Genomic DNA, 16,846 nt, shown 5'->3' on the forward strand with positions numbered 1-16,846 from the left:
CGTGAAAAACAGAATGGTAGACTACTTCATTCATATACTGAGAAAGGGAAAATGCTGATGGTTACAGCTGACGAGAATACTGGGAAAAGACATAAGAACAAGAAGAATGTTTGGACAGGAGACTTGGAGATTGGTTTGGCTGCACTGCATTGTGGGTTATGGCTGCACCTCCACAATGTCCAATCTCCTGCAGAACAAACGTTATGCACCATTGAGTTACTTCTAGCTTACAACCACCCTGTGAACTGACCACCTTTGAAGGGCCCGATCCCTAACAGCCCTTTTCGAACTCGCAGGAGTGGCTTCCCTTATGGAGTCAAACCATCCCAATCCTTGACCTTCCTCTTACCCTACTGCTTTCCTGCATTTACTGGCTTTTAAAGCGAGCCTGGGCTTCTCCGGTGTGACAGCCTCAGTTCAGTGTTTTTTGGTTTTGGTTAGGGTGAAAGTTAGCTTCGTAAATTTATCTTTCCGGGGAGCCCTGCCATCTGCAAAGCTCTCTTGCAACAAACACTGTCTTCCAGAGGAGCAGATTTCCCCCTCCATAGGCTTTCTTCGGGGGGGGGGGAGTTGCTTTTCACTCCTCCCATTACACAACACTTTCACTTACAGGTCTTTTGACTTGTTTCCAAACTTGATTTTAATCTCAATGCAAGTTTCATCGTTCTTTTCAAGAGGACGTGCCTGTTTTTTCCCCCCAGTCTGTTGTAACCTGCCCCGGGAAGAAAAAGGGGCAGATCGTGAATTTAAACAAACTCTTCCTCCTCCTCTTTTCTCACGATGGGAAGCAGAAAGCCAACACACACGCGGGTCGTGCTTGTCCGCGAAGGCTTCTCCGGTTGGATTGTGGCCCGCCCGGCCGCTGTCCAAAAGGGCCAAGCTCCTCCCGGAGGAGGAGAGCGCAAAGGGCAGCCGGTCCCGGAGGTGCAATCCGAAGCCGTGTCAACGGCGCCGCTCCGGATCGGGCTCCCCTTCCCGTCCTCCTCCTCCAGCCTCCCGAGGATCGCCTTCTTGCGCGGGGCGCCTCCATGGAGTGGCGATGGAGGAGCCGGGGAGCCTCCGCCTGGGGCGCCTTGGCTTTTCTCCTGCTGCTCTGCAGCAACGGGGCCGCCCCCCGGATCGCCTCCCGGGCTAAGCCAAGGGGGCAGCCCGTCGCCGCCGCCGCCGCTGCTGCGCGCGATCCTGCGGCGCCCTTCCTGGCCAACGTCAGCTTGGAGAGGCCGCCGGAGCGGCGCTGGGAGCCGGTGCTGCGCCACTTCGACGCGGCCTTCCTGCGCGAAGCCTGCGGCCGGATCATCGAGTGAGTGAGTGAGTGGCGGAGGCTGCGCTGCGCGCCTGCCCCCCCCCGATCCTGGGGAAGAGGATGCCGGGCTTCACCCGGGCAGGGAAGAAGAGAGACCTCCCGGGCCCTCCGCAGGTCACACCTGGTCACACCTGGATGCTCCTCGTCTCCACCACCCGCCCCTAGAAAGGCGCCCCTAGAAATGCGCGCAGGGGACTTAAAAGCGCCCAGAGCTTGGAAAACGTTGGGGACGTGCTGGAGATCAGCAGGGAGGGTTTTGGGGGGGGGGCAGGTGGCTCTTCAAATCCTTGTCCTCTCTTGCATTGACCCGAAATCAAGCCTGGCTCGGCTCTAGGAAGACCCCCAGGACTCCCCCATTGAGCCCGACCCCGGGGTGATGCTGTAAAAGGCAGGGCGCCACCGAGAACAGGAAAAGAGGAAGACCCAAGGCGAGGTGGATTGACTTCATCACAGAAGCCAGGGCTCCGAGTTTGTAAGAGAAGGGGGGAAGCTGCTCCGGATCTTGGAGGTCAGCCGGTCATTGGGTCAGGGCAAGGCGGAGGCCGCTTGATAGCCACCTGCCTGTTGTTCCAGAAGGTGATGGAGGAGCGGTGTTGCAGATGAAGGAATGGGTGCCCTTGAGTGGGGTGTTCGAATTCCCCCAGAGTAACCCATATAAACTCACTGAGAACTGGAAACTTAGAAACCTGTACAGTGTTTGAATACACAGTGAACTCAATTCCTTCTGCAAGAGCTTCCTTTAAGTTATGGTAGCAAATAAGATTCTCAGCAGGCCTCGAAGTGAATGGTGTCAAGTTAAATGGACCAGTGTTTCTTGTGCTTTTGATTCCAAAAACACCTGTTGTGCCCCTGATACTGGCCGTTCAAATTTTATTTGAAGTTTATGTACACGGAGAGCCAACTGAGGAAGCGGCTGTGGTGCTCTGATGCTTAGTTTGACCGGCAGTGTCTCTCCAAATTCTTCCCTGTCACTTTTTACTAGAAATCTTTTTAACCAAAGCTACTGGCAAGAATGTTCAGCTTCCAGTTCTACAGCAGGAGCAAGAATGGAGGGTCCGTCCGTCTGGACAGTAGGCTTAACATGTTTGAGGAACGTTGCTTCCTAAAACGGCAACACACATATTTTCTTTGCTTAGCCTGATATTTTCTTTGCTTGTGTATCTTGCATTTAGTCTGCTTTATTTTGTGGTTGGTCGTGCAGAATTCCTAAGGTCTGGTTTATCCGAAACGTTTGTGTTTGCAGGAATGTGTGTATGTGCGCACAGGCAGGTAAAACAATTGTGAGTTTAGTTTTCAGTTTAATTCCTTCTTAATTTCCAGTGTGCATCCATCATCTTAAACCAAGATTTTTATTTTGTTTCAGTTGATGACCCTTGGAGAGTTTTTTGTTTCTTTGTTTAACTGTTACACACACACACACACAAGCAGAATTCAGTGATGGGGAAGAGTCTAATTTGTTGAGTGCCTTAGAGCTAAATGACCAAACCTATTTTTTTTTCTCTCTCTCTCTCCTTGTTTCCCAGTGAAGTGATCCCCAAATGGGTTCATGCTATTATTCGGCCTATAGCCAAGGAGCTCGAATCGTTCGCCCCACAGCCGTTTGCAGGAGAGATTCGGGGAATTTGTGACGCTCTGGGGCTGGATGTTGGGGACGGAGTTCTCCTCAACCTGGCATACGAATCTACTGCGTAAGTATTCTCACCGAGTGTTTCTGAGGTGGTGAGGAAAAATTTAATGGCTTCCAAGGAAGTAGTAAGCAGAGGTGACGTAAGGACAAAGCAGAGGTTCGCAATCCTCTAGCGGCTGCAGCTGCCGGGAGTGACGAACTGCTGCCTCCCAATAACATCTGGAAAAAGAAGACATGACACATGATGGTGTCATATTAGTAGACAAGAAGCAGATCAAGGGAATTCTGCTCACCACCTGCCCCTTTCTTCAGAAAGTCTGGTTGACATCATGGCTGAAAATCAGGAAAAAATTTAGAGCGGTACGACAGTGGAACTCATGATCTTGAGAGGTGGCGAGCGCTCCAGTTCTGGAGGCGTTCAAGAGAAAAATGGGGCCACCCTCTGTCTGATCTGCCTTGATTTGGATTCCTGCCTTGAGCCGGGGGTTGGACCCGATGGCCTTAGAGCAGGGGTCCCCAAACCCCCGGTCTGCCGCCCAGTGCTTGTCCGTGGGCTTCCCAGGACTGGGCCGCAGAGATGGATCTCCACCCCCCCTGCACACACGCAGGGTGGGCGTGTCACGCTTACATCCATGCAACCCCCCCGCCCCCACGCACAGAGCCTGCCTCTCCAACCGGTCCGCGGTTCCAAAAAAGGTTGGGGACCGCTGTCTTAGAGGCTCCATCCAACTCAGTCCTTCTGCGATTCTGTGATCATTTGCTCAACTTTTCTGCCTGTCTTGTGGGAGACAAAGACTGAGCCATGACTGGGCTTGGCTGGAAGTGGGAATTTCCACTTCCTCAGCCTCTGGACCGAGCTAGCAGACTAGAATTCCCATAATCCTCTGATTCAAATGTTTTCCAAGTTCATTTGGTGTCTTTCTTCCCTCCTGAAGACACACAAAGAGACAATCGATTTTGCAATCGTTTAGCGTGCAGGACTTATAGCTGGCTCAGTAGCCCTTTAAAAGGCATTCTTAGCTGCTGTTCTCACCCTTCTGTCAGAGCAAGATGGTCATTTCTCAGAAGGAATTTCCCTCCGGTTGTTGCAGCCTTTGTTTATCTTTGAAGATGACTCATTTTAACAGGCCAGCAGAAGCAGAACACGAAGTTCCTGTTTCCTTTCTTGATTCTACTGTGCTAAAGTTTTACTTTCACAAGCGAGAGGGGCCTGCAACAGAACATTGCAGCATGGTTCTCTGCCTTATAAAGATGTCCCTTCTGCAGGATGTACAGTAAATGGCGATGTCTCTGTTCTGGATAAAAGGGACGAGAGAGGGAACTCTTCTCAGCTGTCTTCTTCCAAACACCATGTGGTTTGCCCACGGACACTCAACATCACATGGCTTCTGAGCAGCTCGAATTCTCGCGTCCAGTCTCCCAACTTTTGGACTTGTTTATGGCCGCAATTGTAAACGATAAGTTTCCATAAATATTTCCTCATTTTTAAGCAGTCTTGTTTGAACCTTCATCAGAACTCATCACCTGTGCTTGCTATTAGAGAGAGTGATTTATTACCAGCCTGTAGCCAAAAATTGCCCAGCTTAGACCCAGTCCATAAATGGGCTTCTCCTCTCCTCAATCATCTTAGTGTCTTCTTGCCTCAGTTAGTTCCCCATCGGTTTTGACCACCTCTTCCAAGTTTCCCTTCCCGCACAGAAGCTGGATGGCAAACATGTTGACAGCCTGGTTCATTTGGGAAGTTGGAACATGTCATGTCATGCCGCTAGTCCAGACCATTGGAATTCAAATCCTTGGCGTCACAAAGGCAGTGTTTCTAAGCTCCCCCACGGATGCTGAAAAACGTGGATAATAGCAAACGCTAGTATAATAGCAAACACTATACAGTACATAACTTTCTGGCTCCCTCCAGTGGCCAGTTCATTGTTAGAAATATATATTTCAGTAATTTTTCTTTTAATATTTTAAATATTTTCAGACCATGGATAAGTGAATCAGCAGATACTGACCCCGTGAATAAGGGGGTCCTACAGTAGGACCCCTTAGTCATGGGATCAGTATCTGCTGATTCACTTATCCACGGTCTGAAAATATTAAAAATACTGTATACAGTCCTACTGTAGCTGGATGCAGTATAACTCAGTACATATATCAGGATGTTTCTAGTGGACTTACGTCCATAAAAACGTTAACCCTTAGTTACCCGAATATCAGCCTGTAGAACAGTGGGGTGGGCAATTACCAGAGAGGTCTGGGGACTGAACACGCCCAGCCTTGGGTTTTGAAGGGCTGTGTCTCCTCCTACAACCCCTGTTCCACCAGGGTTTTTTTTCCTTACAAAAATCACATTTTTTCTTTTTACTTTAGTTTCTTTTTAAAGAAATTAAACTATTTTTGAACCCTTTTTTTAAAAAAAAGGACAAGACTGCCCCTCTTGACCCCTAGGTGGCGCAAGGGGGCTTTTCCGACCGAGCAATGTCAATATTACATAATGTCGTAACCATTACTTAGAACGTGTGAATATATCAGCCCACAACGTGATTAAGGACAGGGGCCTCCATCCTTCGGCTCCTGAGCTTCTTGTAGGCAGAGAAAGGCCACCCCTTTTCATTTGTTTTTCTCTCTGTGCCCATATGTTTCCTTTCAACCGTGAAGCCGTGTTCAGCGGTTGTGGCTAAGCCTGTCCTTCCCTATTTAGAAGCGTGCAGCGCACCCAAAACGGATGCGCCTCCTCCCTGAAGTAATGCAAGTGCTGCGTTGTGGGGAGACCAACTGACACTTATTTGCATTTTTGCTCATTTGCCTGAGCAGCTCCGAACTTCTCAGCTGTGCCTCCTCAGAGGTGCATGAGTAGTTTTGGTGTAAATAGGCTTCTCCATTCAGTTCAGTAGAGAAAAATCACAGGGCTTATTTCCGTTTAGACATTCATTGAGCTACCCGTGGCCTGTGGAGCCAGAGTTTGGGAGTTTGATTCCCCGGTGGCGCCTCCATGACAGGAGTTGGACTTGATGACCTCTCGGGGTCCCTTCCAGCTCTGCCGTTCTAAGAGGAAATGAATGGGGAAGGTTTTGGCAGAAGGTCACTGACATTTCAAGGTTCTCAGTTGAACCCTTTTGTCTCGTAAGGAATAGCTCTGGAGGGTATATGTGTTTTCATACTGTCTTCTTGCCCAGTGGCCTTCGTTTTTACACAGACATTCAGAAGTCATTGTTTTGTGGGTTTTTTCCTCTCATTATCCTTGTGTTTTTGTCCTGCAGATTCTGCACGAGCATCCTCGCTCAAGATAAGAATGGACACATCTATCACGGACGGAACATGGATTATGCTTTTGGAGATATTTTGCGCCAGATTACCATCGAAGTGAATTTTGTAAAGAATGGGCAGGTATGAAATAGATTGGACAGTGATCAAGAACTCCTGAGGGAGAAAGGAAAAACCTACCCTAAGTAGGCTGGAACGAAACATTTACAGTGTCGGGAAGGACTCTGAGGCCATGGGCAAAGTGAGGTAGCTGACTCAGTGTCAGATCATATCTTAAAGTGACCAAGTTCCAATAAAACGGTTCTAATACAGGTTCACCTCAATCTGCGTTTCTCGAATTAGCCAGCTTTCGTTTTGTAATTGGAACACAGCCCAGTTTTGTTTTCATGTCTGTTGTCTCGGCCTGTAGCACTGAAAGGTTTACATGCCCAGAGGGATAATGTTCCCAAAAGCGGAGATATTGTACATGTTTGTCTCTTTACGTACCTGACGCATGAAGGGGCACCAAATGGCATTCCCATTTCTTTCCTCATACTTTGTATGCTTGGTGTATGTTTGTTTCCTTATTCTACTTGTAAATGAAACACTGTGAATGTTAATCTTTGTTTTCATCTCTGTTAACTCTCTAAAGCAGACATTCTCCATGGGGGGCCATAGCTGGAAAGGGGCCACAAACTGGAAACATTTCTTCACACATCACCTACTGTGTTTCCCCCAAAATAAAGACAGGGTCTTATATTAATTTTTGCTCCATAAAACACAAAAGGGCTTATTTTCAGGAGATTTTTTTTCATGTACAACCATCTACATTAATTAAATACAGTCATGTCATGTTCTTCTGGTTGCTGAACAAGGGTGGAAGGTGGGGTTTCACTTAACTGGGGCTTATTTTTGTGGTAGGGCTTATATCTCGAGCATTCTGAAAAATCGTACTAGGGCTTATTTTCAGGTTAGGTCTTATTTTCGGGGAAACAGGGTATAAGGTTTGTTATGCAACTTACTTTATCCTGATTTGGCCTGTATTTCTTTCATATTGTGTTTGTGATTGACATCAAAATAAAGGTTGAGAATGGCTGATCTAAAATGTTCAGTATTGGCTACTCACTTGGCACATAAGTAAAGGCCTGTGTGTTCAAAACTGTCTTGACAATGATTAAAAACGATTGCAACAAATGATTACACATGACAATGATTACAAACGATTACAGCTAATTGTTTTGAATCTTCTGATTTTCAGGTAAAATACAGAGGTACTACATTTTTTGGTTATGTCGGTTTGTGGACTGGACAGAGCCCATACAAGTTTACAATCTCTGGGGACGAACGTGGTGAGCGAAACTCATTCTTCTTAAATACACTAGAATATAGCCCGCACTCCGTGTAAATTTCAACGCAGAAAATAAATTACAAAAAATGTTGTGATCGCTAATACATTAGTCCGTTTAGGTCCTGGATTTTGACTGTAGTTCTGCTACGTTTTTGCAGAAATCTGTGGGTAATAAAGGTACAGGAAGGAGGGCTGCTATGTAGTACTCGTTAAAGCTAGGGAATGTGGTTGGTGAACTAGGATGAGGAATTGGAGAAAACCCTTCTGTGAAATTTACCCCTGCAAACTAGAAAATGTGGCGTTAGGAGTTACCTGGTCTCCAGGTTTTCACCAAAGAGTCACTGCCCATGTTACCGACATAGTACTCTCCAGGTGATTGATTACAAAATATATTTGTTCGTTTATTCATTTATTTACTTAAAATATTTTTAGCTTACCTTTCTTCCAAGAAATGACATAAAGGTGGCTTACAGTATTAAAAAATAGGTACTGTAAAGGTAAAGGTTCCCCTTGACATTTAGTCCAGTCGTGCCCGACTCTAGGGGGCGGTGCTCATCCCTGTCTCCAAGCCATAGAGCCAGCGTTTTTGTCCGAAGACAATCGTCCGTGGTCACGTGGCCAGCGCAACTAGACGCAGAACGCTGTGACCTTCCCACTGAGGTGGTACCTAATTATCTACTCACATTTTTACATGCTTTCGAACTGCTAGGTTGGCAGGAGCTAGGACAAGCGACGGGAGCTCCCTCCGTCACGTGGATTCGATCTTACGATCTGCTGGTCTTCCAACCTTGCAGCACAGAGGCTTTTGCGGTTTAACTGGCAGCGCCACCATGGCCCCCGATGTGATGTTTATTTCAAAAACAAAACAGTGCTAAAAGCTAAAAACAATGAATTATTGCATTATTAAAAAATAATTAAGCCAGTATAATATCAACCTGCTTGAAGAGCAACAGCTTTGTCTGCTTGCAAAAGGACAGCAAAGATGGGGGTCAGCATGGTCTCTTGTAGAAGGGAGCTCCCGAGTCTGGAATAGCAACAGAGGAGAACCTCTCCAGATGCACCCGTGGAGGTGATGGGGCCAAGAGAAATACCTCCCCTGATGTTCTTAACACCCAAGCATGCGCATAGAGGGAGTCGAGGAACTCAAGATAGCTTGGACCGGAGCTGTTTAGGGCTTTATAGGTTGAAATCCGCCATATGAACTGTGTGTGAAAATGGACTGGCAGCCGGTGGAGTGGCTGTGGATTCCCGTCTACCCTGCCTAGTCAATAGTAAGGGATGGTGGGAGTTGCATTCTAGCAACATCAGGCCAGCCACCCATTTCCTATTCTTCCTTTAAATGTAAATTAAAAGTGTGCAGACCTAGGTTTTTGAACTGCAGTTCCCAGAATTCCCCAGCAGCTACCTATGGAATTCTGGGACCTCTAATTCTGACCGTTGTTATGAACGTAACCCTGGTTGCCAACGGTTTGTTTTAGGAGGCGTGATATGATATTATAGAGAATTTCACTGGCTATCCAAGGATGGACGGATGGATTCAAAGTGGTGTTTTTCAGTCAGAGCTTTTGCTTTGGGAGAGAGATCAAACTTTGAAACCGTTCAGCGCTGCCCAAATTTGCAGTGGCCGATTCTCATCGTTGTCTCCTCTTTGTAGATCAAGGGAACTGGTGGGAGAATGCCGTGGCTGCTTTTCTGAGGCACAGTAGTCCAGTCAGCTGGCTCACCAGGACCGTATGTAGGCACAATTTTATCCTTTTTTAATACTACTTTTCCAGAAGTAAGTTCTCGTCCATTTAGTTCGGTTCCTTACTAATGCTGAAGCTGCATCTGATGAGATACCATCTTCTGCCGATGCTGTTCAATTGACTTTTGCCAGAGCTGGAAAACTTTATTTGGGGAGGGGGGGACAGCAAATTTCCTCAGTCCTGCTGCCAGTAGCCAGGCTGATGGAGGATTGGGGGAACTGTAATCAAACAAATAAATTTTTGAAGCTGTCCTTGATATAATGAATGAATGAATGAATGAATGAATGAATGAATGAATGAATGGATAAATAAATAAATAAATAAATAAATAAATAAATAAATAAATAAATAAATAAATAAATAAATAAATAAATAAATAAATAAATAAATAAATAAAGCCTGCTGTTACCTTGAAGCACAAAAAAGATAAAAGCAGTTCAAGGCACAATAAAATGCAAATGTTAAAGTATAATATATTAAGCAATCAATGGCGACTTAAAATCATCATTCCAACGACAGTTCTCAAACTCAGCAGCACAGAACATCCGAGTAGAGAAGGGGAAGATCCTCTGAATGATGTGGGCCACCACGAAGAAGTCTATTCTTGAGTTTTTAAGACACAAATATTGACTGCTTTCCGCTGCTTTAAACAAAGCTGAAAAAGCTGAATAGGAACATTCAAACTCTGTACCTTCTTTGCTTTAGGTTCTGAGTGAAGCAGAAGATTTTGAAGCTGCAGTCCATATGCTGTCTAAGACGCCAATAATAGCCGACGTCTACTACATCGTTGGAGGCGTGACACCCAAGGAGGGTGTGGTCATTACAAGAAAGAGGAGCGGTCCAGTAGATATTTGGCCCTTGGACCCTTCGTCTGGTGGGTAAGTGATGGATTTCACTAGCAGAGGAAAGACAGAGCGAGTGATGGGTTTCTATAGGAAGGAATGGAAATGCTCACTTTGGACTGGTATGTATCCAGATTGGGTCCAGGGCTAATTTCTCTTGCACCCACACACTACTATAAAATGAATATTTATGTGTTCATGTGCTCTTCTAAATTGCATTCCGATAATAACTTTGAAGTGTGACTTGTGTTTGTAGTTGGTACCGGGTGGAGACAAACTACGACCATTGGACAACCCCACCTCCTTTTGACGATCGAAGGTGAGCTGTGCTGTGGAGTGATGCTAAGAGATTATTCCTTGTATGTTTAAATTAAAACAACCGGTACAATCCTTTGGGTCTCCAGATGCTTTGGAGTGCAGTTTTTCCAGTCTCTTACCACTGGCCAGGCTTGCTGGGGGTTGTAGGCACAGCGTACATGCTTTAATGTACACAGCAGCCAGTGTGTTGTCATGGATGTTGTATCTCCTACTGGCATATCTGAAGTCAGAATTAGGGGCTGGGATTTCTAAGAGGCATGGATTTTAGTTCCGTTCCTTCATTGCCTCTTCCTGTCACTAGCAGAACAAAAACCAATTACAGAATTTTAAAATATTTTTTATTATGTAGAACTCCAGCCATCAAAGCACTGAATGCTACCGGACAGGAAAATATTAATCTAAAGTCACTGTACAAGGTAAGCCATCAGTTTTATGTCATGATCCTTAGAGACAACTGCAACAACAGATAAACAGGATAAACAGGGCACAGTTTGCTGTCCTCTGAAGATGCCAGCCACAGAGACTGACGAAACGTTAGGGAGAACCACCTTCAGAACACGGCCAAGAAGCCCGAAAAACCCACAACAACCAAACAGGATACTCTTGTCTTCTGACCTACAAGTTGAGTCAAGGCAGCTGGACTTCTTTCTTGTTAGGTTGAAATGTTTCGCTCCTCATCCAAGCGGCTTCTTCAGTCTGAGGAGAGTTGGTAGGAGACCCCTGACAGATCCTCCACATTGTTTTCCCTTCCCCTGGTCTGAATCAGCTGAAACATTTCAACTTAACTAAAAAGAAGTCCATTAGCCATGACTCAACTTCCATAGATAACCAACACCTGGATGACTGACAATATCTTCACAGATAGCTTTCTGCTTTAAAAATGTTCTGGAAGAATTTCTCTAGCTTCTCCCTCCCAACCCCAAAAAGAAAAGGAATATATGCCAAATGAGGAAAATGGAGTTACAGGTACATATAGCAAGCCATAGCCTTGTATATCATTTATTTTCCTGTTCAGAAGCCTAACACGGTGTCTGAAGAAGATTCTAGTCTGTCCTGCATTAAAAGGAACATTTATGAAGAGGATGTGCTGCTACTTATCTTTTTGAGAATACAGTAGCACCACAGTATTTGTGTGCAATTGGTTCCAAGCCTGTCCCCTGCAGATGCCAAAACCGATGGATAATAGCGTTGTTGTTGTTTAGTCATTAAGTTGTGTCCAACTCTTTGTGACCCCATGGACCAGAGCACGCCAGGCCCTCCTGTCTTCCACTGCCTCCCGGAGTCGGGTCAAATTCATGTTGGCCGCTTCAATGACACACTGTCCAACCATCTCGTCCTCGGTCATCCCCTTCTCCTCTTGCCTTCACACTTTCCCAACATCAAGGTCTTTTCCAGGGAGTCTTCTCATAAGGTGACCAAAATCTTGGAGCCTCCACTTCAGGATCTGTCCTTCCAGTGAGCACTCAGGGTTGATTTCCTTTAGAATGGATAGGTTTGTTCTCCTTGCAGTCCAGGGGATTCTCAAGAGTCTCCTCCAGCACCACAATTGAAAAGCCTCAATTCTTCGGCGGTCAGCCTTCTTTATGGTCCTGTACGGCACAGCCCATAGCTTCTCTGAATTACTCAAGCCCCTTCGCTGTGACAAGGCAGCAATCCATGAAGAGGGGGGATAATAGGATACTCTCTCTATATTATTGTCTCTCACTCCCTTTAGTGGCTAGTTCTGGTAACTACATTGTGGAAAATACATATTTCTGGGTTTTTTTCCATTTAGTATTTTTAATATATTCAGATTGTGGATCAGTAAAGCCATGGATACCAATGCTATGGATACCAGCGTCCTACTGTGAAATATTTTAGGGGATTCTAGTCTTAATCAGGCCAGTTATTAACACACATCGATGGAAATTTATTGATCCAGCTTCCAAATGCAAACAAACTAACCGAGACAAACATCCTTGATCTTAATACACATAATACACAGGTAAACCTTGAAAATAGTAATATCTTTTCTCTACGTACTTTTAGCATTGAATGTAATTTCTAGGACCACATCCTAATGGTAACTTATCTGCAGGTGCCTTCAATAAAATCATGCCAGGTTCTAAATGTCATCTTCTTCTATTGTGTTTCTTTCAGGTACTCTCCGTGCAACCCGTTTTGAACAAGTAAGTTTGTTTTAAATGCTCACTATGATCCCTAAGTTTGGATCCTCACCTTGATTGGTTGTTCACAGAGCTTAGGAAGTTACTTTTAAAAAGTAATTTGTTAGGTCAGTTGCTACAAAGTCCTCCCACTTGAAAGTAATTTGTTGTTGAACCCCCATGTTCAAAATTGCTGTTTTTATTCTGGCAACTTCCTGTGTCACTTGTTACTTTGAAACAGGACCCTATAGTCCCTGCTACTCAGAAAGTCCCAGGACGTCATCCCTGTGAGCTCAGGCTCCACTACATCACTGCTGCTTAGGGACCTTCCAAAGGAATCTGGTTGAAATAAGAATCTTATCTGTACTCTGCCCGCTCTGTTCTCCTTCTTTACCAGGGACACCATTTATACCACTGTAATGAGTGCTGCGGCTCCAGACCAGTATATGACGCGGGTCAGGACCCTGGAATGAAGATGTGTAAGTCCTGTGTCAACCCCTTAATAGTCCTGGGCAAATATTTATTCTATTCTATTTATTTCTGACATTTCTATACCACACCCTCTAGTGGCATGCCACCACTCTCCGCATATTTCCAAACCACAAAAATATAAAAAAGAGGACAAGATTCTTGAAAACACAAGATGTTTTTAAACAGAGACAAAAGCAAAACAAAGGCAGAAATTAGATTTGAATTCCTAGGTCTTCTCACAACTAGAGTGGAGCCGAGAACCAACAAGGTTGGTTAAAATATCTAAAGTAAATCCCTGCTAACTGCATTTATAATATAATACAGTGGTACCTCGTAAAACGATTACTCCGCAAAATGATGAATCTTCATGATGACGAGGTTTTGCGATCGCCATTGCGCTTCCCAAAACAGTGTTTCCTGTGGGCGATTTTCACTGGACTATGTTTCGGTCTGTGCTTCACAAGATGTTTTTTTTTCCTGGGACCAATGCTTCGCAAGACGATTTAAACAGCTGGTTGGCGGCTTCGCAAAATGGCTTCCCTATGGGCGAGTTTCGCAAAACGACAACTATTTCCCCATTGGAATGCATTAAACGGATTTCAATGCATTCCAATGGGGAAAACGCTTTTCGCAAGACAATGTTTTTGCTAAACAGCGATTTCAATGGAACAGATTAACATTGTCTTGCAGGGCACCACTGTATAATATAATATAATATGTAGTTCTTTTTAAAAATGTCCTTGGTACGTTTGACTATATGTTTCCTATAAACCCCAACTTACACAGGGCTAGGAAACATGTTAATATTAACATTAAAATTATTACTTTTGCCTGAAAAAGAGGGATAAATAAACTGATGCCATATAACATTTTTAATGTAATGAATTAACATTACTTTTAAAGCGTTATGCTTCAAAGATTTGATATATCCATTTGGTTGTGTCCATGCAACACAAAAGTAAGTGTTGTAACATGAACGCATTAGGTCTAACACATTATTTCCAAGCTCTCTTACACTCGAGAAAAGCAGTCTGCCTTATCGAAGAGGGACGATGTAAACCGTTTCAGACTGCAGCTATGTGGTCTATTATTACAAAGAGGTCATTAGCCCTCAGTTAATTTTAAGTTATTCTAAACACTCTGGTCTGAATCCACTTGGCCGCCCTTGTGCCTCATTGATGACAGACAAAGCTTCTAGTGGAGACATTTCGCTTCAGAGACATCCGTCAAGTAGCAAGTTGATGACTGTACTGTGTATCTACAAACCGCAGTTTGTTTGTGGGTTTGCTCTGTCTTCAAATGATAGGCAGAACAGTTACAGTTGGGTGCCTCAGTGACTTTGCAGTAGATGGATAGCTGTGGTCCTGGGGGCTGAGGGAAGTCAGAGCCGGGAGACGACAAAGGAGATAATGAATACAATGGTGCCTCGCAAGACGATGTTAATTCGTTCCATGAAAATCGCTGTTAAGCGGAAACATCGTCTTGCGAAACACGTTTTCCCATTGAAATGCATTGAAAACCTGATAATCCGTTCCAGTGGGAACAGATTGTCATTGTAAAGCGAAAATTGCCATAGGAAAGATCGTTAAGCGAAACACAGTTCCCAAGCGAAGACAGCCATCTAACGAAACAGAGACCATTAAAAGACTCGTATAGCGAAGCAAGACCAAGCTGTCAAAAACATTGTAAAGCGAAAAACAGGGACCTAAATTTTAACCGTCTTGCGAGGCAAGATCCCTAACATCATAAAGCGAAAATCGCCCATAGGAAACATTGTTAAATGAAGCGCAAGATCACTCCAAAAGCCTCATCGTAAAGCGAATTTGTCATCATGTGAAGCAATCGTCTTGCGAGGCACCACTGTATCCTATACTAGGGGCGTGAGGGGATGCTGAGTGGCCGAAGCTGCCTTATGATGGCCCATGATTTTTATTTCTGTTTTATTGTGTTGTGTTCCATTTTAGTTCATTTCATTCCTGTAACAGACTGGAAATGCTGTTCTTCTGTCTTTGCCGAACTGTCTTCAGTGTCTCTGGTTTCTTAGTTTGTTATGGTGCAGATAATAAACAATTTATTTATTCGATTGAAATCAGTAGCCATTCAGGGTAAGCAGCCTTGCAGGTGAAACAATGACCATTCATAAGTGGTGGCTGCTTTTACTTGGTTCTAAGAAGGAATTCACCCTGTTTAATATCCTTCCTCTCCTTTTCTCTGTGTTCCCCAGGAAAGGAAGAAGCAAATATTTCAGAAGATGCATAATGGGTTCAACTGGCATGCAATGCGGTCACAGAGTACAAGCATGGATCCAGACATGCGCTTGGATTTCAACATGGTTTTTCTCCAAGCAAGTCACTAGTGCTAACAATGTGAAGACGAGATAAACAACGCCTGATGAAGTGTCAAATGCTGAGGGAAATCCACAGCAGGGTTTCCATGTGTTAAATTCAAGGCTCTAACACAAGGCCCTGTGCCTTATCCTTTCCCCTGTAATTAGCGAAAGGGGAATCTACTATGCTGATAAATCCAGGGTTGCAAATGTATCTTATACAGGTTGCAGAAGTCAACTTTTTAAGTTGATGCTCAGTTGGGTTTTCCATGGCACATTGTTATTTCTGTCATTACTTCCTAGGTGATTATATTCCAAGGGGATAATGGATGATTTCTTATATCTAGTCCATGTTGACTTCCGGAACAAGTAATGAATCAATAATTTGCTTCAGGTTTTTTTTTATTTCAAAGGTTTCTGCAAGCTCAGAGGATAGGTGGCAGCCACATTGAAGAAACCCAAAAAAGTTTCAGATTCTTCCGTACTGAGATGAGAGATTGGCTTGGAATGCCCTTGGTATGCTATCTTTTTATGGAGGACCAGCGTGGTATCAGTGAAATAATCTTGATGGCAGAGAACACGAAGAAATGGCAGTTGGCAGTGGGTGATGAAATGATTTCCGGACAAGAAGTGGACCTTGTTTTTGCTGCATGGGAGGAATTTTGAGAAAGTTGGAGAATGGTTATATTGGATACTACTGACACAAGATGATGGCATGATGCCCAGCCCAGCCCTGTATGCTGGCCTTTGTACATTTGGTTTCTAAAACCCAAAATCTTTACTTTTTTTTGCCAAGGGCTTCAGGCTGGCTTTTTAATCCTGCGAAAGAATTGATAGCCATATGTTGAAGCTTAGTTGTTTTAAGGCTTGAAGTTATAGCCTGCAGGCAGGAATGAAAAGTTGGTTGATGATTTTATTATTGTTATTACTGGAATGCAATGAAATATTTTGTTGTGGATATTTGGTGCTGAGCCTGAAAATAAACCAACTTAAAAAGAGGAAATGCCTTTTCTCTCTTCTTCTGTCCTGAACATTTGCAATCTATCCCACTTTCTCATGCTTTGGTAAAATTGCATCAAAGCCTGGGCATGTCAGAGGCACAAAAAAAAGCTGCAACAGAAAAAAACAGTCTGATTTATTCTTCTTTAGGTACCTGTGAGCAAAGAGCATCTTCAGAAGCCTGCTCCACTGAATTTATTTGTTACAGGCTGTTGCAAAGTATTGTGTGTTATGAGCGTTGTTCTCTGTTTTTATGCTCTAAAAAAATAACATGAGAGGGTCAAAAGAGAAGGTGCCATCATTTGCATCGCAGCTGGCAAGACTTGCTTTTTGAAAGATCAGTGCCGGGACGGCCTGAACGGATGGGGGATTCTGGGAGTTGTAGTCCAAAACCATTAAAGTTTAACATTCTGGCTTAACTACTGTAAAAGGCATTGTCTGAGATGGGATAATTGGGCATGGAAACCTCAAATGCAAACACAC

General features: G+C 44.4%; 1 protein-coding gene across 1 annotated transcript; it reads left to right on the top strand.

Annotated features, from left to right (window-relative positions):
* The first annotated feature begins 765 nt into the window (after positions 1 to 765).
* On the top strand, positions 766 to 16,367 carry NAAA (N-acylethanolamine acid amidase). The gene is given in 12 exon segments (XM_078394479.1): positions 766 to 1,170; positions 1,173 to 1,300; positions 2,827 to 2,991; positions 6,188 to 6,314; positions 7,429 to 7,519; positions 9,173 to 9,249; positions 9,969 to 10,141; positions 10,362 to 10,424; positions 10,773 to 10,839; positions 12,563 to 12,591; positions 12,965 to 13,046; positions 15,263 to 16,367. Coding segments are annotated over 11 exon segments (1,386 nt in total). The 5' UTR covers positions 766 to 780; the 3' UTR covers positions 13,041 to 13,046; positions 15,263 to 16,367.
* Positions 16,368 to 16,846: the final 479 nt, after the last annotated feature.

This window comes from Pogona vitticeps, chromosome 5, assembly GCF_051106095.1.
Source record: "Pogona vitticeps strain Pit_001003342236 chromosome 5, PviZW2.1, whole genome shotgun sequence".
In the NCBI taxonomy this organism is placed as follows: domain Eukaryota; kingdom Metazoa; phylum Chordata; class Lepidosauria; order Squamata; family Agamidae; genus Pogona; species Pogona vitticeps.